General features: G+C 48.1%; 1 protein-coding gene and 1 pseudogene across 1 annotated transcript in view; both read left to right on the plus strand.

Annotated features, from left to right (window-relative positions):
- Window positions 1–2060: 2060 nt before the first annotated feature.
- SLCO2A1 (solute carrier organic anion transporter family member 2A1) overlaps window positions 2061–27146 on the plus strand; it is a 93910-nt gene continuing 68824 nt past the window's right edge. The window contains 1 exon segment of the mRNA NM_001038021.1: window positions 2061–2156. Within this exon segment, the coding sequence (NP_001033110.1) occupies window positions 2061–2156 (96 nt within the window).
- Window positions 4812–18900, plus strand: LOC114110271 (KAT8 regulatory NSL complex subunit 2-like; annotated as a pseudogene).

A 27146-nucleotide genomic window follows, 5' to 3' on the forward strand; every position in this document is an offset into this window, starting at 1 on the left:
AATGGAGGAGGACAAGGTGGGGTTGGAGAGGCTGACCCTGCCTGGGATTCTATCAGAGGACCACAGCAAGGCCTCACTCAATGTGTGAGGAAGCTGCTCTAGTGATGCGGCCCTAACATGACCATAACCTTGACCTGGGCCTTCTCTGCTAACTGCTTGGTCTCACTTGTGAAATGAGGCTGTTAGAATAGATAACTTTTCAAAGGTATAGTGCTATAAGTCTGGGCTTTGGAGTCAGGAAAGCTAGGTCCATCTTCATGGCTTACTAGCTATATGACTTCCAGGCACTCTTTTTGGTTGACCTCATCATCATCTGTAAAATCCAGATTATAACAGTGCTAATAACTGTTGGGCTAATGCTGGGGTTCTGTGGCATCGCATCTGGGAGTGCTAGCAGAATGCCATGTGGAGTCCACCATGGCTGCTAAAGCCCAGTGCCCAGCACATGGTGAGTGCTCTGTAGGGGGCCATTTTTGTGTTTCAAATTCTCCAAGCTGGCTTACTAACCAACGTGGTTTCATGCTTCCTCTGGATCTGGGCCTGCTGCAGGGCTCCCGAAAGCCTCTCTAGTTTACCCTTGATCTGTGGGTGAGCCAACTGTCCCAAAGCCGCCTACAGTCCAGTGGCTTTTCCTCCAGCACTATGTGCTGCTGTGTCCAGGGTCCTGGGGCCGCAGGTGGAAAGGAGAAGCCCCTGGACACAGACAGCCCAGACCAGGCCCAGGAAGGCATCAATCAAGCCTTGGGTAGAAATAGGAGACCTACGTGGTCCATCTGTCCTGTGGCTCCTGTCTTAGCCAAATCTTCCTGGTAATTGAGGAGCATCTTTTCCTGGGAATAGTTGGGAGCGGGGATGTGTGTGTGTGGAGGGGGTGGTGGCTTGAGAACGTTGGCTCTTCAAGAATGACGGGAATTAGGGAACTGGAAAAACACCTCCAGAATTAGATTTCTTAGTGCAGCTGCTTTGGGCAGAACCTTCTTATCCTTCCCTTGGAAGTCTCCCCTTCTTTCTCTTTCCAGCACTATGTATCTTGGTGGAAAAATCTTGGGGAAAAAAAACTAAGCGTCTGTTCTATTCCAGCCCTGAAAAGGAGATCAGTGGGGGTACCCCGTTTGTCCACGGCCCCACTCTCACCGCTCCTCCCCACTCCCACCCTCCTGGCAACACTCCAGGCCAGAGCGAGCCATGCTGACACTCGACAGCACCTCCAGTTTACCTTGGCTCGGGTCCAGCCCGGGGCGGCCCCCGCTTCTCCACCTTTGTTACCCGGCCCCTCTCTAGTGCAAAGAGCAGTTTAAATATAAATCAGTCCTCGACACAAACAGAGCCTCAGCGAGTCTCAGAGCCATCACCGGAACTGAGAGCCCAGGTTTTCGGCGAGTGCAAACAAGCAGAGACCGGCTCTGTAAATCTCCCAGATCGCATCGGGAGGGGCGCGGAAGCTCCCCCTCCCTTCACAAACGTCGGCTCCCCTCCAACCACCCTGGCTCCCGTTGGTTCCCTCAGCTCCCCTCGCCCCCGCCTCCTGTCTTGCACCTCCGTGGCCCTGCCGATCCCTTCTCTGGCCCCCTCGAGTCTGCGGGCCCGCGGCGCCCACCCTGCCACGCCAGCGCCCCGGGTGCCCCCACGCTCTGCAGCCGGCCGCTCCCCCTGCAGACCTCCGTCTCCCCGGCCCGCCACCCCCCGCCCCCACCCTCCGGCGGGCGGGCCCTTCTCCCGGGGCGGTCGAGCCTTGCGGGTCCCAGCCCAGCTGCGGACGCAGAGACAACTTCGGCCGGAAAGAGGTCAAGCGCCGCCGGCCGCCGCGCCACACCTGTCTGAGGGGGCGGCGGCGGCGGGGCGGGGGCTCGCAGCGCCTTTGACACCGAAGGGAAAGAGGGAGGAGGGAGCGCGCGTTTCATCATCGGCGGCGGCGGCCACTTATAAAACTTCTAGGCGCGCACCCTCGCGCTCACTCTCCTCCGGCCAGCGACACGGCGCCCGCCACCCGCTGGCCGCCCGCCGCAGCCCAGGCGCCCCGGCCCCGCTCGCCCGGCCTCCCGCCCCGTGCTGCCGCCTCCATGGGGCTCCTGTCCAAGCCCGGCGCGCGCCAGGGTAGCGCCGCCTCTGCGGGCCGAGCCGGCTGCAATCCCCGCTCTATCTTCAGCAACATTAAGGTGAGCGGAGAAGCGGGGCCGTCGAGCCCGAGCCGCACAGGGCGCACCGTCGGCGCGGTCCCGGCGTCGGTGCTGCAGGCGCCTGGGAGCCGCTGAGGGTGCGGGCGCCCACCCTCGCAGTCCCTCGGTCGGTGCTGCGCTCCCCAGCGCATCTCCGCGGACCCCGCACCGCGGGCAAGGGGGCGCCCTGCCAGGCAAGCCGGTGCTGGTCGTGGGTGCGTGTGCGCGTGTGTGTGCATGCGTGTGTGTGCATGTGTGTGTGCAGGCGTGCGTGTGCGTGTGTATGTGTGCGCGTGCGCTTACTCACACGCCCTCCTCGGGGTAGGAAACAGCGATGAAAGTTACCTGCTTATTGGGCCAACTCTATTCAGGTAGTCTTGGCACTAGGGAAGGGAATTGCCCAGTTCTTTGAACAAGAACATCTCCGGGACACGGTTTTGGGCTCCTGTGGGAGTTACTTTGTTAAGGGCGTGGGCTTGGAAGTGCCTGGTCTGGCGCCTTGTAGGGGACAGGCTGTGGTCCCTCTGAGATGAAGATCAGAGCCTGTCTCAGCTTGAGTGGGTGGCAGAAGAGCCATTCTCCACTATGCTTTCCTCGTCCCTGAGGGCGGCAGCCAGCGCGTGGGCTCTGCTACCTGATGGGTCTGCTGCCTGCAATGTTAAGAATTCCCCCGAGGCTGGCAACCTACACTGCAGCTCTTGGACCAGCTTTCCAGGTCCGGAACTAGCCCCCGGAAAGCAGCGGCTTTTGGTCTATGCAATAAAGTCTAGGCAGGTGCCTGGCAAGTTACCGGGAGTGGGTGAAGAAAAGCTGGGTGTAGGCAGTTGTGTGGTGAGGTTGCTTTCCTCCACTCACAGGTCCAAGAGGACTGGAAGGGTGGAATGCACACTCAGGCTTTTTTGCCTCTTCTGGGAGGGCAAAATGCACCTCCTGTGGTGAGGATGTGGGAGGTGGTGGAGCCCAGGTCAGGTTTCCTTGGAGTCAGGGCAGATGGTGCAGACAGGCTGTTTATGGCAGTCACGCAGTCAGATTTGGGGCGGTAAAGCCTCCAGTGGTACAATTAAGGGGAACCCGGAACACACGAAGGGAGGATAAAGGTCTCCCTGGGCTGGTTTTGTGTCCAAAAGAAAGGGATCTGGAGGTCACAGTGGAACCCATCTGTGTACTTACACATATTGTTAGCAATAGAGCTGGGCTCCCCACTCCTGCTTCTGTTCTTTCCCCATACCACACTAGGCTGAATTGATTCCATGGTTGGATGTAAGTAAGACAGAAATTTTGAGAGAGTTTAAAATAATCCTCCAATATCTTCACCTTTGGCCAGACCCTGATGAGAACACTGTGGTTTTGGTCCCATCATTTTAAGAAAGTTTAGAAAGGTTTCAGCAGAGAATTGTGGAAAATTTGGTGTTTATAAATTAGCAATTGGGAGGAAAGGGCCAGAGTAATCATCAGGTGGTCTGAAAAGAAAGAGGCCCAGGAGGGAGCCAGACTGAGGCTAAGTCCTCTATTTTCACCACTCTTAGTGTTGGGAGCAGGAGGGACAGCTCATAGCCAGGGTAACCCCAAATGAGATTGATCTGTTTAGACTCGCCCTGAGTCTCTAAAATAAATGAGTTTACGGCAGCAGTTTCTTTGAAGATCTATAAATATAAGATAATTTATCACATGCTGATGATTTAGTCACACGTGCCTGAGGCTTGGGCCCAGGCCAATTGGCCTCCTTAAGACTCATACCAGTTAAAAGTTTTTCTGCACTCTGAAAACCAGAATTTTTTCAATCATTTCTTCCCTTAATCCATAATAATTCTAAGGCCAGAGTTAGGAGCAACTTTCACTTAGCTTCACTTACCAGCTTGAAAACAGGTAGGAAATTTGATATCTCAAGGCAAATCTGGGGGCTGGAATTCCATAAGTTAAACTCCCTGAAGCCTTTTCTTCCAGGGGACATTGCTGACATTTGGGGGCTTTGCTATTTGATAAGAGATTTCCTCCTCCCAATAAGAAGGTTGGTGGCTGCCCTGCACCTTCCCAGGGGGTGTGGACTGCACATGTTTTGTGACATGTGTGATAAGGGAGGAACAAGGGACACCCAGCCTGAGGACCCATCGTTTTTCCAGGTTCCTCCTTGTTGGGACAGATTGACCAATAGGCTTTACAGTCGCTCAGTTATGTCCAACTCTTGCAACCACGTAGACTCTAGCCCGCCAGGCTCTTCTGTCCATGGGATTTCCAGGCAAGAATGCTGGCATGGGTTGCTATTTCCTCCTTCAGGGGAACTTCCTGACCCAGGGATCAAATCCTCCTGCACTGGCAGACAGATTCCTTACCACTGAACCACATGGGAAGCCCAATAAGCTTTATGACATTCTTGCAATACCCCACATACCATATGGTTTGGGAAAAGGCATGAAATAAGGGGACTAAGACTCAAGCCTCATGCCATCCCCTTTCTTAACTAGGTGATACAGGAAAGCATTCCTGAGCCTCAGAGTCCTTAAGTGAAAAAAACTGGGTAATATGAACAATGCCTAACCCACCCACCCACCCACCCCCCCCAGGGCTGGTGGGGGAGGGCTTCCTAAGGATTATGTGGAAAGAGGCAGAGGAAATAGCTTTGTAAATCATGCTGGGCTTTCTGGTATTGGCATCATTGTGAGGTCAGTTCTTGCCTCAGCAAACAAGACTTAGCATACAAACGTCATTTCGAATCTATTATTCCACCAATTATACCTCATTCTGTGAGACACAGTTAATAGTTAAGAGAAACTGCAGTTTATAATAATAATATCCCAAAAATAACAATAGTAGCTAACAGCAACGGATCTGTCTGAATGTACTTGAACTATGGACATAGTTTACCCATATGCAATCCTCATTACAGCTCTATCAACTTTACACTGTTACTGTTCCCATTAATGATGAGGAAAACAAGGCTTTGCGAGGCTGGTCTCTTGGGTGTGGATACATAGAAAGGGTGGTGTGTAGAGGAACCAGGAATGTGAGCCTCTGAAGTCAGAGCCCCAAACCCTAACCCCTGTGTGCCTGGCCCTGTCTATTGCACAGTGCTGGATAGCTCTGTATAAGCACGTGGAGATACCTTGGGTGTACTTATTCTGAGCAGTCAAGGGTTTCTCCAGACTCTGGTGACACACCCCAGTTGTGACCAGTGGCTGCAGCTCAGATGTGTATAGGCACTAACAAGTTCAGATCTTTTTTTCTTCCTGGTCTCATTTCAAGAGCCTGGTGACTCTCAGGCATGGGGTGACTCTCAGGCATTGGTACCTCCTTCTGCAGGAGTCAGTACAATTGTTATTTACTCTGGAGAGTCACTATTGCTTCTGACTTGTGTGCATGCCTGCATAATTACTCAGTTGTGTCCGACTCTTTTGTGACCCCGTGGACCGCAGCCCACAGTGTTGGGGAACAAAATCTTGGCTTTCTCTGCCCACTGAAGCCGGATAAAAATTACAGAGACAGAGTCTGGAGGATATAAAAAGGTGGCTTTAATCCTTAGCTGGCGGAGAGGGCAACATAGTAGGCTCATGCCTCAAGAACTGTGCCGCCCCTCCTGAGGAGGGGCTTAGGGGTTTATGTAGGATGAGCGCTTGCGGTTAAGGGTCAGTGATGAGGAGCAAAGGTGTTAGGATCTGGTCTTCTTCCTCCTGCATTGTTTCAAAAATAGCCACGGGCTGGCTTCAGGTAGCCTCTGGCAGTCTGGTGGCCCAGTAGTTGGGTCCATTGTGTATTTTTACTTGGGCCTTCTTTCTGATAAGAGAAAAACTTCTGCGGGTTGATCTGCCAAGAGAGTGCTATAAAGGTGAACACCAAATACAGGATGTAATTGGCATAGAACCAGCAGATAATAGGTGCAAAATGTAGCTTATGCAGAATTAGGGGGCAGAAAACCAAACTTATTTACAGACATGCAGAGTTAGGGGGCAAAAAAGCAAGCTTAGTTACAGAGTACAGATTCAGTTCAGTTCAGTTCAGTTCAGTCGCTCAGTCGTGTCCGACTCTTTGCGACCTCATGAATCGCAGCATGCCAGGCCTCCCTGTCCATCACCAACTCCTGGAGTTCACTCAGGCTCAACGTCCATCGAGTCAGTGATGCCATCCAGCCATCTCATCCTCGGTCGTCCCCTTCTCCTCCTGCCCCCAATCCCTCCCAGCATCAGAGTCTTTTCCAATGAGTCAATTCTTCCCATGAGGTGGCCAAAGTACTGGAGTTTCAGCTTCAGCATCATTCCTTCCAAAGAAATCCCAGGGCTGATCTCCTTCAGAATGGACTGGTTGGATCTCCTTGCAGTCCAAGGCTCTCAACAGTCTTCTCCAACACCACAGTTCAAAAGCATCAATTCTTTGGCGCTCAGCCTTCACAGTCCAACTCTCACATCCATACATGACTACTGGAAAAACCATAGCCTTGACTAGACGGACCTTAGTTGGCAAAGTAATGTCTCTGCTTTTGAATATGCTATCTAGGTTGATCATAACTTTTCTTCCAAGGAGTAAGCGTCTTTTGATTTCATGGCTGCAGTCCAGATTAGGAACAGTTAAAAGTAAAAACTAGGAAAGTTCGGGACTGTTCACTGTTCTCTTTATCTTCTTTGTTCTCAGGAAAGGGAAAGAAAAACTCATTCCTCAGTTTTCCTTTTCACTGCAATACCAGGCTCCTCTGTCCGTGGAATTTTCCAGGCAAGAATACTGGAGTGTGTTGCCTTTCCCTCCTCCAGGGGATCTTCCCAACCCAGGAATCGAACCCAGGTCTCCTGCACTGGCAGACAGATGCTTTAGCACTGAGCCACCTTGCTTACAGCATTCTTTTTTTTTTTTTTAACATGTAATGCTTTTTAGTAACATAAGGCTAATTAGAATGTTATTGAATACAAATTATAAACACACGTTCTTAGAAATAATTGCTGTGTGTATTGTATTTTTTTTAACTCCTTTTCTTATTAAATAATTTTTAAATTAAGAAATAGAGGACCTGCTCTGGAGAAGGCAATGGCACCCCACTCCAGTACTCTTGCCTGGAAAATCCCATGGATGGAGGAGCCTGGTAGGCTGCAGTCCATGGGGTGGTGAAGAGTCGGACACGACTGAGCGACTTCACTTTCACTTTTCATTTTCATGCCTTGGAGACAGAAATGGCAACCCACTCCAGGGTTCTTGCCTGGAGAATCCCAGGGACGGGGGGAGCCTGGTGGGCTGCCATCTATGGGGTCGCACAGAGTCGGACACAACTGAAGCGACAGCAGCAGCAGCAGCAGAATACTCGCTCACCAGCTGTTGTCAGGGGGAGCAGTTCAGCATTCAGAACTCCTAAGCTCCAAATTAAGAACAGGTTCATTCAATGTTTATGGGGCGCGAGTCAGAGAGGTAAGGGGGAAACCTTGGTGGCTAACATATCCTAGCAACCTCAAAGAGATCTGTTTCTTCTTAAAATGAAACTTTTGGGGTTATCTTATAGAAGGAGTGGTTGATTGGTAATTGCTGCCCACGTTTTGGGAACTTTCACACCTAGGGTCCCAGCCTAGCGAAATAATGGCTGTCCTGTCAGTGGGGGTGGAAGGTGGGGGAAGAACAGTGGGAAGAAGGAGATTTCACAGCTGGGCCTGAGTGACTCTGGTGACCCCCCAAGTGAGGGAGGGGTGCTTTGTTCTGGCCTTTGTCCACAATGTCCAGAGGCTTCTGACCCCCAGCCGTGGGGCAGCAGCTTGGGCTTAACTTCTCAGTTTTCAGAGGAAAGTGCTACATCCCCACAACCTACAATCCACGCCTCGGGAGACACTGAAGAGAATCCCCTGGGCCAGAGAATGCCCGCATCCGCCTATGAGCTGACATGCTCTTTCCTTCCTGGGCTGTTTCTCTGACACAAGGGACAGCTTATGTTATGCTCTCTAGGGTGTCTGTCCCCTGAGAGGCCCACCCTGCTCTGCTTATGGGTGTTAGGGGTCGAGGAGGGAGAATTATGGGACTGGGTGGGGTGGAGGTCAAATGTTATTCACATCCTTTCCTCCTGTGACTGTGCCTCAAGCCCTTTCCTGGTTTTCATTTTGTCTCCTGGTGATGAATTTAACAAGTGGAAAGTGAAAGTGAAAGCCACTTGGTCGTGTCCAACTCTTTGCGACCCCATAGAGTATACAGTCCATGGAATTGTCCAGGCCAGAATACTAGAGTGGACAGTCTTTCCCTTCTCCAGCGGATCTTCCCAACCCAGGTATCGAACCCAGGTCTCCCACATTGCAGGCAGATTCTTTACCAGCTGAGCCACAAGGGAAGCCCAAGAATACTGGAGTGGGTAGCCTATCCCTTCTCCAGCAGATCTTCCCGATCTAGGAATCAACCCGGGGTCTCCTGCATTGCAGGCAGATTCTTTACCAACTGAGCTATCAGGAAGGCAAGTGGAAGAAGGATTTATTTTGAAATAATTACAGATTCATAGGAAAAATGGTGCTGAGAGGACCTATGTACTTTTTACCTGGTTCCTTCCAAGGGTTTCACCTTACATAGCTGCAAATGTAAGACCAAAAACAGGGGAGTGACATTGCAGTAATGTGTGAGTATAGTTCTAGGCCATTCGATCACGTGTACAGATTCAGGGAACTGCCATCCCTCTGCTTTAAGACTATCCCATTGCCACCAAGATCTCCTTCTGACGACGCTAATATGTTCTCTAGCACTGTAACTTAGTCATTTTGAGAACATGATATAAATGAAATCATGAAAAAAGTGTGTGACCTTTTGAGATTGCTTTTTTCATTCCGCATAATGCCCTTGAGATCATTCCAAGTTGTTCCATGTATCAGTAGTTTGTTCCTCTTTATTGCTGAATACTGTTCCATGGCATGGATGTTATCATGATTTGTCCAGCCATTCACCTTCTGAAGGACGTGTGGGTTGTTCCAGTTTGGGGCTATTACAGATAAAGCTGCTATGAACAATCACGTATAGGTTTTTGTGTGGGCATAAATTCTCATTTTGCTGGGGTAAAAACCCTAATTCTGGGAAAGATTGAAGGTAGGAGGAAAAGGGGATGACAGAGGATGAGATGGTTGGATGGCATCACTGACTCGATGGACATGAGTTTGAGCCAGCTCCGGGAGTTGGAAATGGACAGGGAAACTTGGAGTGCTGCAGTCCCTGGGGCCGTGGAGTCGGACACGACTGGTCGACTGAACTGAAATGAAAAGCCCAGGAGTGCATTTTCTGGGTCGCATGGTGGTTTCTTGTTGATTTTTTTTTCTTAAAGAAACTGCCAAACTATTTTCCAGAGTGGGTATAACATTTTACATTTGCACTAGCAAGGTTTGAGAAATTCAGTTCCTCTACTGAACTGATGTTGTTACTGTTTTTTATTTTAGCTATCCTTTTTTTTTTTTGAAAGAATTCCTCTCCTACAGAAGGGCACTGCCACTGGTGAAAATAAACTGGAAGACCCCATTTTTATACAACAATAGAATGTCAAAACTGGCCAGAACCTCCTCCAAATGAAAAATGGACCCAGAGAGGGGTGGTGACCCCTGCAAGGTCTCAGGGAACTAGGAGTATTTTAGTTGTTTGGATTGGTGTGTAGTGAGATCTCAGTGTGGTCTTGATTTGCATTTCCCAATTGGCTGGCGCTATTGAACATCTCTTCATGTGCTCATTTGCCAGATGTATACCCTCTTCAGGCTTCCCTGCTGGCTCAGTTGGTAAAGAACCCGCCCGCAATGCAGGAGCCTGAGGTTTGATCCCTGGGTTAGGAAGATCCCGTGGAGAAGAAAATTGCAACCCACTCCACTGTTCATGCCTGGAGAATCCCATAGTAGACAGAGGAGCCTGGCAGGCCACACTCCACGGGGTTGCAAGGAGTCAGACACGACTGAGTGACTAACCAGCAACAGCAGCAATACTGTCTTCACTGAAATATGTGTTCATGTATTTTGTTCCTTTTCTTAATTGTATTTTTGAATTATTGTTTTGAGATTTTTTTCTTTTGCATATATGAGATACAAGTCCTTCATTGGGCATACTGTTTGCAAACATTTTCTCCCAGTCTGTAGCTTTTCATCCTCTCAGCAGAATCTTTCACAGAGAAAAAGGTTTTGGTTCCAATAAAGTCTATGGCTCAGAGGTTAAAGTGTCTGCCTGGAATGCGGGAGACCCGGGTTCGATCCCTGGGTCAGGAATATCCCCTGGAGAAGGAAATGGCAACCCACTCCAGTTCTCTTGCTTAGAGAATCCCATGGAGGGAGGAGCCTGGTAGGCTACAGTCCATGGGGTCGCAAAGAGTCGGACACGACTGAGCGACTTCACTTCACTTAACACTTAACTTAAAGTCTAATTTATCCATTTTTAAACTTATGGATCCTGCTTTTATTGTTGTCTAAAAACTCTTCACCAAATCCTAACTCATAAAAGAGAAATCCTGTGTTTCTTCTAAAAGTTTTATGTATTTTTTTTTACATTTCAATCTGTGACTCATTTTGAGTTAATTTTTTGTATAAGTGTGAGGTTTAAGTCAAGGTTTCATTGTTTTGCCTGTGGTTAGGGACAAATAAATGGTTCCTGCACCGTTTGTTGACAAGACTGTCTGTACTCTATTAGACTGCCTCTGGGTCTTTGTCGAAGATCAGTCGGCCATACTTGTGTGGGTGCATTCAGGGTTTTCTATCATGCTTCATTGATATGTGTTTATCTCTCTGCCCCCATGTGTTGATTACTGTAGCTAAACAGCAAGTCTCGCTATCAGGTAAAATTTGACTTTCATCCTGCAATGGTATGATTGCCAAATCTTATCACCCACTCAGTTTCCCTTCTCCTTTGCCTTTTAGGAAGAGTTAAGAGCAGATTTAAAGCTTGCTTTTAGTAACTGGATGGAATTTTATGTATTTACATGCTCCAGCTTTTCTTCTGGCTTGAGCTAAATGGTTGTCTTTTCCCTTGAATTTGACTTTTCAGTATACGTTTCTAAACTTTTTCTATTCATAATAACAGCCCTGCAAAGGAGGTATAAGCATTTCCATTTCATACTGGAAATCTAGGTTCATCCAAGGCCACATATCCAGTCAGTGGCAAAGCAGGAATTCCCGCAGGTGTCAGCTCACTCCCAACCCCCTCCTTCCCATGGCCACAGAATGCCTCTCAGTTCCAGATTCTCTTGTCCATGAACATTTGGGTCTGAGCTTAGTGATCTCTGAGGTCCTTTTAGGTTCTCAGATTCCCATCTCATGCTAACAAGTTGCTGATTGAGATGAGACCAGGAGTAGGGCCAGTTGGATCTGAGCTTTGCTGGGAGACCTGCTCTGAGTTCAGTTCAGTTCAGTTGCTCAGTTGTGTCCAACTCTTTGCGACCCCATGAATCGCAGCACGCCAGGCCTCCCTGTCCATCACCAACTCCTGGAGTACACTCAAACTCATGTCCATCGAGTCGGTGATGCCATCCAGCCATCTCATCCTCAGTCGTCCCATTCTCCTCCTGCCCCCAAGTCCTCCCACCATCAGAGTCTTTTCCAATGAGTCACCTCTTCGCATGAGGTGGCCAAAGTATTGGAGTTTCAGCTTTAGAATCAGTCCTTCCAAAGAACACCCAGTGCTGATCTCCTTTAGAATCGACTGGTTGGATCTCCTTGCAGTCCAAGGGACTCTCAAGAGTCTTCTCCAACACCACAGTTCAGAAGCATCAATTCTTTGGCACTCAGCTTTCTTCACAGTCCAACTCTCACATCCATACATGACCACTGGAAAACCATAGCCTTGACTAGACGGACCCTTGTTGGCAAAGTAACGTCTCTGCTTTCGAATATGCTATCTAGGTTGGTCATAACTTTCCTTCCAAGGAGTAAGCGTCTTTTAATTTCCTGGCTGCAGTCACCATCTGTGGTGATTTTGGAGCCCCCCAAAATAAAGTCTGACACTGTTTCCACTGTTTCCCCATCTATTTGCCATGAAGTGATGGGACCGGATGCCATGATATTGGTTTTCTGAATGTTGAGCTTTAAGCCAACTTTTTCACTCTCCTCTTTTACTTTCATCAAGAGGCTTTTTAGTTCCTCTTCACTTTCTGCCATAAGGGTGCTGTCATCTGCATATCTGAGGTTACTGATATTTCTCCCTGCAATCTTGATTCCAGCTTGTGCTTCTTCCAGCCCAGCGTTTCTCATGATATACTCTGCATATAAGTTAAATAAGCAGGGTGACAATATACAGCCTTGACGCACTCCTTTTCCTATTTGGAACCAGTCTGTTGTTCCATGTCCAGTTCTAACTGTTGCTTCCTGACCAGCACATAAGTTTCTCAAGAGGCAGGTCAGGTGGTCTGGTATTCCCATCTCTTTCAGAATTTTCCACAGTTTATTGTGATCCACACAGTCAAAGGCTTTGGCATAGTCAATGAAGCAGAAATAGATGTTTTTCTGGAACTCTCTTGCTTTTTCCATGATCCAGCGGATGTTGGCAATTTGATCTCTGGTTCCTCTGCCTTTTCTAAAAGCAGCTTGAACATCTGGAAGTTCATGGTTCACGTACTGCTGAAGCCAGCTTGGAGAATTTTGAGCATTACTTTACTAGCATGTGAGATGAGTGCAATTGTGCGGTAGTTTGAGCATTCTTTTGCATTGCCTTTCTTTGGGATTAGAATGAAAACTGACCTTTTCCAGTCCTGTGGCCACTGCTGAGTTTTCCAAACTTGCTGGCATATTGAGTGCAGCACTTTCACAGCATCATCTTTCAGGATTTGAAATAGCTCAACTGGAATTCCATCACCTCCACTAGCTTTGTTTGTAGTGATGCTTTCTAAGGCCCACTTGACTTCACAATCCAGGATGTCTGGCTCTAGGTGAGTGATCACACCATTGTGATTATCTTAGTCGTAAAGATCTTTTTTGTACAGTTCTTCTGTGTATTCTTGCCACCTCTTCTTAATATCTTCTGCTTCTGTTAGGCCCATACCATTTCTGTCCTTTATTGAGCCCATCTTTGCATGAAATGTTCCCTTGGTATCTCTAATTTTCTTGAAGAGATCTCTAGTCTTTCCCATTCTGTTCTTTTCCTCCATTTCTTTGCACTGATTGCTGAGGAAGCCTTTCTTATCTCTTCTTGCTATTCTCTGGAACTCTGCATTCAGATGCTTATATCTTTCCTTTTCTCCTTTGCTTTTCACTTCTCTTCTTTTCACAGCTATTTGTAAGGCCTACCCAGACAGCCATTTTGCTTTTTTGCCTTTCTTTTCCATGGGGATGGTCTTGATCCCTGTCTCCTATACAATGTCATGAACCTCATTCCATAGTTCATCAGGTACTCTTATCAGATCTAGTCCCTTAAATCTATTTCTCACTTTCACTGTATGATCATAAGGGATTTTATTTAGGTCATACCTGAATGGGCTAGTGGTTTTCCCTACTGTCTTCAATTTAAGTCTGAATTTGGCAATAAGGAGTTCATGATCTGAGCCACAGTCAGTTCTCGGTCTTGTTTTTGCTGACTGTATAAAGCTTCTCCATCTTTGGCTGCAAAGACTATAATCAATCTGATTTCGGTGTTGACCATCTGGTGATGTCCATGTGTAGAGTCTTCTCTTGTGTTGTTGGAAGAGGGTGTTTGCTATGACCAGTGCGTTCTCTTGGCAAAACTCTATTAGCCTTTGCCCTGCTTCATTCTGTATTCCAAGGCCAAATTTGCCTGTTACTGCAGGTGTTTCTTGACTTCCTACTTTTGCATTCCAGTCCCCTATAATGAAAAGGACATCTTTTTTGGGTGTTAGTTCTAAAAGATCTTGTAGGTCTTCATAGAACTGTTCAACTTCAGCTTCTTCAGCGTTACTGGTTGGGGCATAAGCTTGGATCACCGTGATAGTGAATGGTTTGCCTTGGAAATGAACAGATATCTTTCTGTCATTTTTGAGGTTGCATCCAAGTACTGCATTCTGGACTCTTTTGTTGACCATAATGGCTACTCCATTTCTTCTGAGGGATTCCTGCCCACAGTAGTAGATATAATGGTCATCTGAGTTAAATTCACCCATTCCAGTCCATTTTAGCTTGCTGATTCCTAGAATGTTGACGTTCACTCTTGCCATGTCCTGTTTGACCACTTCCAATTTGCCTTGATTCATGGACCTGACATTCCAGGTTCCTATGCAATATTGCCCTTAACAGCATCGGACCTTGCTTCTATCACCAGTCACATCCACAGCTGGATATTGTTTTTGCTTTGGCTCCATCCCTTCATTCTTTCTGGAGTTATTTCTCCACTGATCTCCAGTAGCATATTGGGCACCTAATGACCTGGGGAGTTCCTCTTTGATATCCTATCATTTTGCCTTTTCATACTGTTCATGGGGTTCTCAAGGCAAGAATACTGAAGTGGCTTGCCATTCCCTTCTCCAGTGACGACATTCTGTCAGACCTCTCTGCCATGACCCACCCGTCTTGGGTGGTCCCACATGGCATGGCTTAGTTTCATTGAGTTAGACAAGGCTGTTGTCCGTGTGATTAGATTGACTAGTTTTCTGTGAGTATGGTTTCAGTGTGTCTGCCCTCTGATGCCCTCTCGCAGCACCTACCATCTTACTTGGGTTTCTCTTGCTTTGGACGTGGGGTATTTCTTCACGGCTGCTCCCGCAAAGCACAGCCATGGCTCCTTACCTTGGATGAGGGGTATCTCCTCACCGCTGCCCCTCCTGACCTTGAACGTGGAGTAGCTCCTCTTGGCCCTCCTGCACCCGTGCAGCCACCGCTCCTTGGATGTGGGGTTGCTCTTCTCGGCCGCCACCTTGCTCTGAAACCTGGCAAAAGAGGAGGGTATGGGCTGGCTGGGTTGTCTGCAATTAATCTCAGCTCTCTTTATTTAGAGGACCTTGATTCCCTGGAATGGATTAAATTTGATCAGAAGCGATGGATGAAACCAAGGCCCAGAGACTCAGACTACACTGCAGGCTGGATGGCTGGGATGATGCTGTGCAGTGATCAGCCCTCTCAACATCTCCCCAGCCTCGTCACCTTGTTGGGTGGAAATATCACAGAGGCTGTGGGTTGAGCAGAGAGCCGCAGTTGGGGCAGTAACCCCAGGACTTGTGACCTGTGGGACACTCAGTCTGGTCAGCATCGGCACTGACCCCTACAGGGTTGACTTCTGCCTCTAGAAATGTGGGAACACTAACCCTTTCTTTAAGATTTAGTGTGTACCCATTCCAGTACTGTTGCCTGGAAAATCGCATGGACAGAGGAGCCTGGTGGGCTGCAGTCCATAGGGTTGCGAAGAGTCGAACATGACTGAGCGACTTCACTTTCACTTTTCACTTTCATGCATTGGAGAAGGAAATGGCAACCCACTCCAGTGTTCTTGCCTGGAGAATCCCGGGGACGGGGGAGCCTGGTGGGCTGCTGTCTCTGGGGTCGCACAGAGTTGGACACGACTGAAGCAACTTAGCAGCAGCAGCAGCAGCAGCAGCAAGTCCTTTAGGACCCCGAGAGTCCCAGTGATGAGTTTTGTTTACCCAAACATCAGCCTTAACTCTATATGTTCTGAAGTGTGTCCCATCCAACGCCCTTGGGAGATGTGCCCTGGAGCACAGAAGGCCTCAGTTAAAATGCAGGTGGTACCAGTAAGCTTCAGTAAGCTAGTGACTGGCCCTGAATTCTAAAGGAGTGACCAGATGTCCACACTGGAGGAGGACAAGGGGATGAAGATGGGCTCTGGAGATGTGGTTTAACTAACAGTGATTATTGCATTTCTGTGGTAGTTGACATTTTATCCTAGAATCCAGTGAATTTTATATTTTTCTCCCACGATATATCTGTGTGCTTCCAAATATGTTGTGTCTACCCCCAAATGTTGTAGTAACACTGATGCTCCAAGAAGCCACACCATGTTTGGCTCAGGTCTTCCAGGTGTGACCCCAGGTAGAGTTTGGGAAATGACACCACAGGCCTCAAGTTAGAACTAGTTTATGTGATTAACTCACCCAGCCAGCTTGTTGGGCATGGAGGGAACAATACCTAGGAAATGTCAGTGGGATAGGTATGGGATGTGGGTGCAGGCCATGCCTGGGCTGAGCCCCTGGGACACCCCAGGAGACGAGCTGGCTAGAGGATGCAGTGAGGCCCCTGTGGGCTTGGGGAGAGGGGGTGCCTGGTTGGGGGCAGACAGCAGGCGGCAAGGGCCACACTGGTCCTGCCCTACTGGCTGCCTGAGAGACTGCAGGATGGATTAAACTGGTTTTAGAAGCCCTTCCTGCCGTGTTCAGGCCCTGATGAGATTGTCCTGCTTTGCCTTTTATTCACAGTGCATTTGAGGGAAGTGGGGGGAGCTAAGCATCTTTCGCTCACAAGCCTGTACTGCATGTCTACTGTGGAGGCACTTCCCAGTCGTCACTGGTTGCACTCAGCTCCCAAAGAGGCCCCCATGTTTCCAAGAAACAAGGATCTGTAGCGCCCTGCCTCTCAGCGTGACCCACGGCCTCAGTATGTGTAGGACCGAGGGGATTCCCAGGATGTAGACTTTCAGGGTAGTTTTTTTTTTTTGATATAAATTTATTTATTTTAATTGGAGGCTAATTACTTTACAATATTGTATTGGTTTTGCCGTACATCAATATGAACCCACCATGGGTGTACACGTGTTCCCCATCCTTCAGTTTTAAAACTGAAGATGTTCTGGGCAGATGGGGATAAGTTGGTCACCCCACTGCCTCCCTTGCTGTGACATTTTATAAGAATGGACTTCCAGCCCCTGACTATAGGGTGGGAGAGGAGACTATGGCAAGTCAAGGACGGTACCCAGGATGGAAATAAACCTCACGGCAGGAAGGAATTGAAGGCTTCCAGGAGAAGACGGGTGGCAGGGCCCACTTCTCCCTCTTGTTTGTATGTGAAAGTCCTCCCATCTGGCCCTGCCTTCATTGCCCATTATGACTTGTACAACATTTTTAACCTACTGTGTAGAATCCACACAAGTAATGATAAAACTGAGCTATAGAAACAGCGCTGGAGTGGAGCGGCGCAGCGGCAGAGGTTTCAGTATGACCAGGATGTAGGTCCACATCTTGCTAACCAATCGAGTGAGGATCACCCTAGTGCCCAGGTCTCAAGAGGCCCTGTGCTGTTCACTCATTCATCGCCCATGCTCGCAACCTTGTCTGGTGGGGCAGGGTTGTGCTCAGCATATCCTCGAAGACAAGAATGTGCCTTGCAAGAGGCGAAAAATGGAAAAAGATGTCCCAGTGCTGCCCCAAAGCCTGTGGTGCCCTTCTGTGCTGGACATGCCCGTGGAAATGCCCTGGTATTTCATGCTCAAGCGAAGGAGACCAGTCCAGGGCTTTTGGGTGAAGCATTCTTGTGCCAGCTGAGCTCACATGGTGGGACAGAGCTGGGTCTTAGACTCCAAAATGTAGCCGCAGTGAAGCCAGCCAAATTTCGAACATGCTGGCATCTACATAGCTGAAGAAGTGGCCTTGATTATGCATGAGAAGCTTATTCGTTTGAAGTTTTTGTGCACTGACCAGCTTAAATGACTTCAGCATCTGCTCAAAGAGAAGCAGCAATGTTGCTTACATAATTACAAAGCGGAACATGAAGCTCTAGGTAGTAGTCTCCTGAGTGGCCCGGAGAGACTTTTGGCCAAAGAACGAGAGAAATTAAAGCATCTAAAATGTCTTCAGTGGTATCATCAGCACTATGGAGTGGAAGCCTTACTACACAGGCAAGCTGTAGGAGCGCAGAAAGCTGGCCACACACGGTACTGCCTAAGTCTCATACCACTCTTTTCACTCAGAGGTGCTTGGTCTTTGTCGATTCCAGTGACCAGACTCCTGTTTGTGAGGACACAGATCGGGCTGTCTTCAGTGCTGCCAGGGGCGTGAACAGGTGCCCTGCAACAAACCAGTTCCTGTCAACCATTCTGAAGCTCCTTTCTGCTGCCCACTGCATTTCAAGTTGCCTCAGACGTATAAGCCCGAGCTGTGGGTGATGGTATGCAGTGCCCTCCTTCACCCTTGCTTTTTGACCCTTCACTGACCCTTGAAGATCATCTGGTCAGAGAAATTGCTGAAGGTCCAGTGGACGTTTTGGACCACACGCAGATTGCTGGAGATGGGTGCTGATCACAGGGATCTCAAAATTCTGAGAAAGCCTCCACAACCATTGCCTCAGAGTGGAGTGGCTGCTGCACACGGGAAGCCAGAACCCACCCATGTCAGCTGATAGTTGTTTTGGAAACTAGTTGACCTTGGAGGATTTGTATTTCCCATTCTCTAAGGAACTATTTCTGACTGTCTCTCACTAAAGGACAACCCAGGCTACCTTGTTTTTCGTCTGGATTATTGAATGCTATATAGTCTAATCTAATGATGGGGGCAGGGACCAATAATGTCTTTAAATTGTAATGTGTTTTTTTTTTTTTTTCAATTGTGATGTTTTCCCACTCTAGGCAAAGAAGAGAGTAGGTGATTCCCATCATAGCTGCTGAGATTGGGGCTGTGCCTAAGGGGAGAGAGATTTTTGTAATGCTCTTTCCCAAGCCTTGGGATAGCGATAATCCCAGTGGCTCATTATCTCTGTCCAGCAGCCTATATTTTAGCCTTTCTCACCTCTTCCCTAATTGAGTCATCTGAAGCTCCTCTCCTCAGTGGTCTCTGACCTATAGCCTCTGAGAAAATAGCCCACAGGACTGGGCCCTTCTTAACCATCCATCTTGCTTCTGAACTATGTTAAGTTTCTGTAGTGGCTATCTTATGTAAGATCCAATAAAAAATATTATATATGGTTTTTATTAAATGTTAAATATATATAAATATATATATATAATATATATATATATATATATATATATAAAAGAAACACAATGCCCTTTACACTTTTCAGAATTACTGAATTAACTGAAATTCAGTGATGCAAAAGCTCATGTATTCAAAGAGGCTGGAATCTTCTTGGCAGTGTCCTTGCACAGCAGTGATGGGGACCTCACCACATCACCAGGCAGGCCCGACAGCTGTGGCCCCACAGGCAGTAGGCAGCTCTCTCCCATGTGGGGTCCTGTCTGCCCTTCTGTGTCTATCCCCTGGAGCCGATCCAGCAGAGCCCCTCTTCCTGGTCACTTTCCTCACTGTGTCTGATAGAAGGGCAGTCTTCCTTCTCCCACAGGTCCCTCTAACTGGGTTGACACAGAAAGCCCCAGGGGCCTGGGCTACCCTCTTTAAAAGCCTGTTTGGCCCTGAAGGTAGGTCTTGCTGAGGGGCAGATGTGGCCCCCAACTGCTCTTGTCCCGGATCACAGAGCTGTGACCAGAACCTCACTGGTTCTGGTCATCACTCACAATGGGGTCTCAGGCCCTGTGGAGGCTGGTGGGCCTGGATTTCCTGGAACCAGCAAAAATCTTCCTATGATGGGCATCCTCACCCCATCAGGCCCTGCCAGTTTGTTATGCCCTTAGGAGCCCAAGGCCTACTCAAACGCTGCCTTCTCTCCACCATCTTCTCTCATTTCTCCCTGACTTGGGAGCTCTTACTGAGAATCCTTGCCAAGCGTGGAAGAGCCCTGGATAGGTTGTTGGGTCCATTCTCCAGGCTCCAGCTGGGCAACATCTCTCTGGAGCAAGCAGACATGGGGCTTGCTGGGACCACACTCCCTGACTTTATCACCAGGGAGTGGGACGGAGATCCTTACAGAGGGCATCTGCCCTAATGCCAATGGGGACACTTCTGTGGATCCCTGCCTGTACCCTAGACCACACCCCCCACATCCCACCCACCCATGGCCAAGCCAAAGTGATGTAGAACTGGCCTTGCTAGTGGGCCATCTGCAGCCCTGGACCCTGTCACTGACTTGGACAAGTGAGCCTCGGGGCCGTGGCTGCCTCTTCACTTTCAGACTGCTGCTGCTCTTGGGACGCTGCCCTGCTGGGCTTGCTGCTGCTCCAGCCTCCCTGTCCCGGGAAAGCTTGGGTCCCGTGAATCAACTTGTAAGTTTAATACACAAACATGTGCATATAGTTCACAAGGAGTGGGGACAAGTGTTAGTCAGGCCTGATTTGGTTTACCTTAAAGTCACAAGTATTTAGAATTCCCACCCTCAGCACCAACACATTTTTAGGAGCAATTATGACTTTCTGAGCTATCACCACAAAATGCAATGCATTTTATTAGGACGCATCTGTGTGATAAAACATGGGGCATATGGGTATATAGCTGTGAATGCCAGCGCATTGGGGGGCACCTGTATGTGCCAAATTTAGGGACAAAACAAGGTCAGGTCTTTTCAGCAATGCTCTCTGTGCTGTGGGGCGCATGATGTCCACGTTGTAGAGTGGAGAAACTTGATGGGCAGTTCGAGGGAACTGCCGCATCACACAGTGATAGAGCTGGGGTTCAGGGACACTGTCTTAAGAGCCAGTTTGTGTCCCACCCCAAACCCCGACCAGCCAAGCCAGGCCTTTGCTACTTCAGTCTCCAGACCGACAGACACAGCAGGCTGCTTACTTATATTTATTGCTTTATTTTCCCAAGCCAAACTTAATACTGGTGGCCCCCAAATTCCTTGTTCCTCAGTTTTCCTCCCTTGCTGCACCTTCCCTCACCCACAGCAAATACGCATTGACAACAGGCCCTGGCATGGGGTGGGGGCAGCAATCAAGAGGCTTAGAAACCCTTCCTGAATGAATAAATGGAAACCCAGTCCACTGAACAATGCGTAATCATGTAATTCATCTGTTCAGAAACGTACAGTGAGGAAACGACTTGTGTATCTAGCATTTGGCAAGACAGTAAATAAATCCTGGGACATCCGCCTATGAAATATTTACAAGTCAGGTTTTAAAGATTTATTGTGAACAGTTTTGGCTTGGGGGAAGAGTTCTTTCCATAAATTTAAGTAGAGGTGGCAGGATGGACATCCGTGTGAAGAGATGGTCCGGATCCACAAGACTTGAAGAGGATATGCCTGAACAGAGGTCGTTCTCTGAGTGGGAAGCCTATAAACGGTTTTGTTCTTCCTCTTTGTGACATTCTGTGTTTTTCATGTTTTTATAATCAACGTGTCCCGCATTTATAATTAGAAGAAACTACCAATTAAAAGCCCTGAAGTTTGTGATGATACCCCACCCCCCCCCCACACACACACACCTTTGCCTGGTGCAGCGAGGTCTGTCATTGTGGTCTGTGAAATGAGATGTGAGGTGGGAGGAGGCTGGTCTCCAGGTCCCTGAGGATGGACCAAGGATGCGGCCAGGAGGGCAGCCAGGGGGCGGGATTGTCTGCAAGGACCATTCCTATGCCAGTCACTGTTCCTGCTGCCTTTTTTTTTTTTTTTTTGGTTGCACTGGGTCTTCGTTGTTGCATGCAGGTTTTCTCTGGTTTCGGTGCACAGGCTTCTCATTGTCGTGACTTCTCTTGTTGCAGAGCACAGGCTCTAGGCGCGCAGGCTTCAGTGGCTGTGGCTTTCAGGCTCAGTAGTTGTGGCGCATGGGCTGAGTTGCCCCCTGGCATGTGGAATCTACCCAGACCAGGGGTGGAACCTGTGTCCCCTTCATTGGCAGACAGATTCTTAACCACTAGACCACCAGGGAAGTCTTCCCACTGCATTTTTTTTTTTTTTTTAGTTTTATGGCTCCTCAGTGATGGAGATGAAGTAAGATAATAATACCTTAGTTCTTAAAGAGAGGCAAACCTATGGAACATTTTTTTTTCTGGGAAGATTGAGAAGTGTTTCTGTCCAGGAGGCCTCTCTGCTGTTCTGGTGCCCACTCCCAAAGGCTGGCTTAGAGCTTGGGAATCCAGTCCTAAGGGTTGGCCAAACATCTTAGGGAAGTGAGTGTACCTGATGGGCTCTGTGCCATTTAGGAAGAGTGGGCCTGAGTGGTGAGGACGGAGGCCAGGAAGGACAGCATCTGCTCAGGGGTGCTTGGGATCCAGTGCCGAGTCTGGAGTTTATACCTGGTAGAGTGTGGCAGCATCCCTAGGTGGGCTTTCATGCAATCGCTTTGGTCAGCCGTGAGTCATTTGGTGACCACTGTTTGCAAGTTGGCACTCTGCTAATGTCATAGACAGCAGGGGTTTCAGAACTCTGAGGCCAGGAATGGTGTCAGGATGGCTGCCTGAAATGCAGTCATTCATTCATTTATTCATTGTTGTTCAGTAATTCAGTCATGTCTGACTCTTTGAGACGCTATGGACTGCAGCATGCCAGGCTTCCTTGCCCTTCACTGTCTCCCAGAGTGTACTCAAACTCATGTCCATTGAGTCAGTGATGCCACCCAACCATCTCATCCTCTGTCGTCCCCTTCTCCTCCTGCCCTCAATCTGTCCCAGCATCAGGGGCTTTTCCAATGAATTAGCTCTTCACACCAGGTGGCCAAAGTATTGGAGCTTCAGCTTCAGCATCAGTCCTTTCAATGAATATTCAGGGTTGATTTCCTTTAGGATTGACTGTTTTGATATCCTTGCTGTCCAAGGGATTCTCAAGAGCCTTCTCCAGCATCACAGTTTGAAAGCATCAATTCTTTGGCACTCAGCCTTCTTTATGATCCAACTCTCACATCCATATGTGACTACTGGAAAAACCATAGCTTTGACTAGATGGACCTTTTTCAGCAAAGTGATGTCTCTGCTTCATGCAGTACGTAGTTATTGATCACCTAGTCTCAACCATTGGAGGTACAATGATGAACAAAACAGAGTGGACCAAGCCCTCCTGAGCGACATAAACAGCGGGCAGATGCACAGATAGATGCAAAGTTGTGTGTCAAATAAGAGGGGAAAGAATTGGGTTTTGTGAGGGTGGAGGAGGTAGAAACAGAGCTGAATTCTGCTCAATACATCTGGGGTCATGTACTCTGAACTCTCACATGCCACCTCATGCTTCTGCTATTTAACCTCTGCATGGGGAACACAACTGTGAATCAGAAGGTGCCTGTCTTCCAAAGGCGCTTTTTTTAAATTTTTTTCTGTTTACAGGTTTATTCAACATAAAACAACCCCCTTCTAAAGGCTCTTGTTAGTTGCAGTAAGATGAGAGAACTATAGTGAATTGTGGTTTTCATCAATATGACAGGTTTACATAACATGGGACCCTCCTATTACAAATACTTAGAGTTTTTGGATAAAATAGAATACCATCAAATATTTGAATACAGAGCTGAACTTGTAAGAAAGGAAGTGAAATCTTCAGGGGCAGGAAGTGATGAACAGTGTATCTGCTGACTCTGTAGCAAGGATTGAGGGGAAACTGTGTATAGAGACTCTAAAGAAACTCGTGATGGAGATTGGGTATTAGTAATCTCACAGGCACCAAATATGACATAGGGTGTTCGCACACAGACTCATGCATGAAATTGGGTCCTTGGTGAGAAAATAACCAGAAAAACTCTGCCCACCACCTGGTTAGAGGTAAGAGGCATATCTCTAACTAGACCTTTAGGTGAAATAATTCTGAGAAATCAAAACCTCATGTCTGAGCCATGTGAACTTGGAAGCAGAATGTATACTATCCACACAGTATGGGGATCTCTAATCAAATAAATTAGCATAAGAAATTGCTTCTGGACTGGTGCTAACTCTTTGCTGTCTGGTAGACACAGAGGAAAACCACTCTGGAGGGATACTTCTGCAATCCAGGCCAAAAGTATCCCAAGAGAAGGCTGTGCTCATGGAAGAGGAGCTTCCACTAAACAGTCACACAGGAAACGACCCCCCATAAGCCACAGACAGCACATATATCATTGAGGAAGACTAGCACCTCAAGATTTTGAGATAATGGTATACTTTGAAAGAGACTATAAAATTGTATTGAGGGCTTCCCTGGTAGTTCTGTGGTTAAGAATCCACCATGCAATGCAGGGGACACTGGTCTGATCCCTGGTCTGAGAAGATTCCACATGCTGAGGGGCAACGAAGCCCATGCAACATGACAACTGAGCCTGAGCTCTAAGGGCCGGGAGCCACAGTTACTGAGCAATGGGCAGCGACCGCGGAAGCCCATGTGCCCTGGAGCCCACACTCCACAAGAGAAGCCACCACGAAGAGCAGCCCGAACACCGTGCCTAGAAGTAGCCCCACTCCTGGCAGCTAGAGAAAGCCCACGCGCAGCAGCGAAGACCAGTGGAGCCAGTGAATACATATAAATATATACTGACACGTTTAAAGAAGTGTACGAAGAAATAGAAAACACCAGGGGAGAACAAAGGAACAAGCAGATTTGAGAAACACATAGAAATTCCATAGCTATAGAAAGTAAAAAGTGAATGGTTAGGTAGTAGGTTAGATGCAATGACTGGTTAATTAACAGATTAGATAAGTTCCCAATTTGAAGTCCTTAACTTAATGACATCTGCACTAAATGATAGTAAGTGGAAGATAGGGTTGAAGAGTCACCTGAATGCAGCGTAGAGGAATAAAGAAGTGGAAACTGTGACACTTCCAGAGGAGAAACCTGGCAAGCACAGCCTTGGCCACGTGACCAAGTTTAGCATCACCAGTGATAAGTTATCTTGAAAATATATACCCTTTAACTAATAGGGTGAGAAGAGCGTTTCACCTCTGTGGTCTTCCTCCCTGAAATATATAACCCCTGTCTAACCTCGAGAAAATCATCAACAAACCCAATCTGAAGAGCATTTTACAAAATATCTGATTAATACTCCTCCAAACTAGGGATGTCTGAATGTCTTGTCACAGTCAAGAGGAGCCTAAGGAGACCAGACAGCCAAATGTGGTGTGGTGTCCTGGCTGGGATTCTGGGACAGAAAAAGGACATGAGAAAACCTAGTGAGATCTGAATAAAGTATAGTTTCATGAGTTAGAAGAAAAAAGAAGTGAAAACTATAAAAGGCAGTTTAAGAGACATGGAAACAGTAAAAATAAAGTCCAATATAAGTCTGAAAAGAGTCCAAAGAAGAGAACAGAATGAATAGGTGAAATAGAACTGAAAACATGACAAAAAAATCTCCAGAATTAATAAGACATATAGTACCTCAATGGAGAAGGCAATGGCACCCCACGCCAATACTCTTGCCTGGAAAATCCCATGGATGGAGGAACCTGGTGGGCTACAGTCCATGGGGTCCCACAGAGTCGGACACGACTGAGCAACTTCACTTTCACTTTCATGCACTGGAGAAGGAAATGGCAACCCACTCCAGTGTTCTTGCCTGGAGAATCCCAGGGACGGGGGAGCCTGGTGGGCTGCTGTCTATGGGGTCGCACAAAGTCGGACACGACTGAAGTGATTTAGCAGTAGCAGCATAGTACCTCAAAATTAAAAAAAAAAAAGGCACAGTAATGTCTAACAGGAATTTACAAAAAGAAAGTATCCCTATACGTATCATGTATACTTTCCTGCACCAGCTTCCCTGGTGGCTCAGTGGTAAAGAGTCTGCCTGCAATGCAGGAGACCCTAGTGCGATCCCTTATTTGGGAAGATCCCCTGGAAAAGGGAATGGCTACCTACACCAGTATTCTTGCCTGGAGAATTCCATGGACAGAAGAACCTGGAGGGCCCTAGTCCATGAGGTCTCAAAGAGTCAGACACAACGGAGCGACTAACAGGCTGATTTGACTTGGGTCCCTTACTTCTGTCTCCTACCCAGACTCAAGAAAAGGAAAGTAGCTCACTTCTGGGCTCTTTTCTCCAGCATCATCTGTTCTCTGATCTACAGTTATAATTTCCCCCCTGGAGAAAGGAATGGCCACCCACTCCAGTATTCTTGCCTCGAGAATCCCATGGACAGAGGAGCCTGGTGGGTTACAGTCCATGGGGTTGCAAAGAGTCAGACGTGACTGAAAAACTAAGCACGGTGTCAGTATATAGGGGTTGGGGGGCCATTATTTTGCCTACTGCAGGGTTTAATCACACCAGAGCCAGTAGATACAAACACACATATGTATGTATTGATGTATGCGTTGAGATTTATTTCAAGGAATTGGCCTATACAATTGTGGGGGCTGAATAAGCAAACCCAGAATTCACAGGGCAAGCAGTCAGGAAAGGATGATCACAGGCATTGGGCCAAAGCTCCTGTTGAGGGGAGTCAATCTCTCTCTTTTTCCACTGTGCTTTTAATGTCTTCTGATTATTTAAACCAGGCCCACCCAGGTTATCTAAGATAATCTTCCTGAAAGTCAACTCATTATATATTTTAATTACAGCTGCAAACTTGCTTCACAGCCAACACCTAGATTAATGTTTGATTGAATAACTGGAGACTGTAGTGTAGCCAAATGGACACATCAAAAGTGCTGTCACAGGGTCAAAGGGCAGTGACATTCAGGACAAGTATGGAACAGAATGTGGCAGCAGGGAGGAGAGGTGAGCACCCCTGGGCAATAGGCCTGCAAAAGGAGAGATTTACAGAGGGGCTTTGCTGACATCACTGATGGGAGGAATGGGTACATAGGGGTGAGCTTCTGCAAGGGAGCCTGAAATGGGGCATGGAATATTCTCCTTCCCACAGTGAAAATCCCATCATCAGTCTGTGCTTCTCTCCCCTCCACAGAGCAGACCCCCAGTGTATCACCAACATCTACTCTGCCCACTGGTGTTCGTCTCTGACCTGCTGCTGTGGTCATAGCCCCCTGGGCTGCAGACATGAGTTGGTCATGATACTGGAAAGGGGGTGAGCTCACGTCTGCCGCCCCCAAGGCTGCAGCTTGTAGGTGTCAAGTATTCACTTAGCTAATCTTTCCCCATCTACAGACACTTATTGATGATTTCATTCAGGAGTCTTGAAACCTGCTGGGAGAGAGCACAGCCAAACAGACCAGGTGTGGATGATGAAACCACATTGCCTTGCACTTGCCATTAAGCGCTCCAGGCAAGGCAGCGAGGATGTTCCAAGGAGCTGAGAGGCCAGTGGAGGTGCACAGTCAGAGCTAGCTGTGGGGTGCTCCTGGCTGCTCCCATGACAGCGCTGATAGAGCCTTAGCATGCAAACAGACCCCACACCCAGAGGGGCAGATGGCCAAGGGGAGGGCAGAGGAATCAAGGGTGTGCCTCTCAGTTTTAGCCTCATTCCTTTAAT

Source organism: Ovis aries, chromosome 1, assembly GCF_016772045.2.
Source record: "Ovis aries strain OAR_USU_Benz2616 breed Rambouillet chromosome 1, ARS-UI_Ramb_v3.0, whole genome shotgun sequence".
NCBI lineage: Eukaryota > Metazoa > Chordata > Mammalia > Artiodactyla > Bovidae > Ovis > Ovis aries.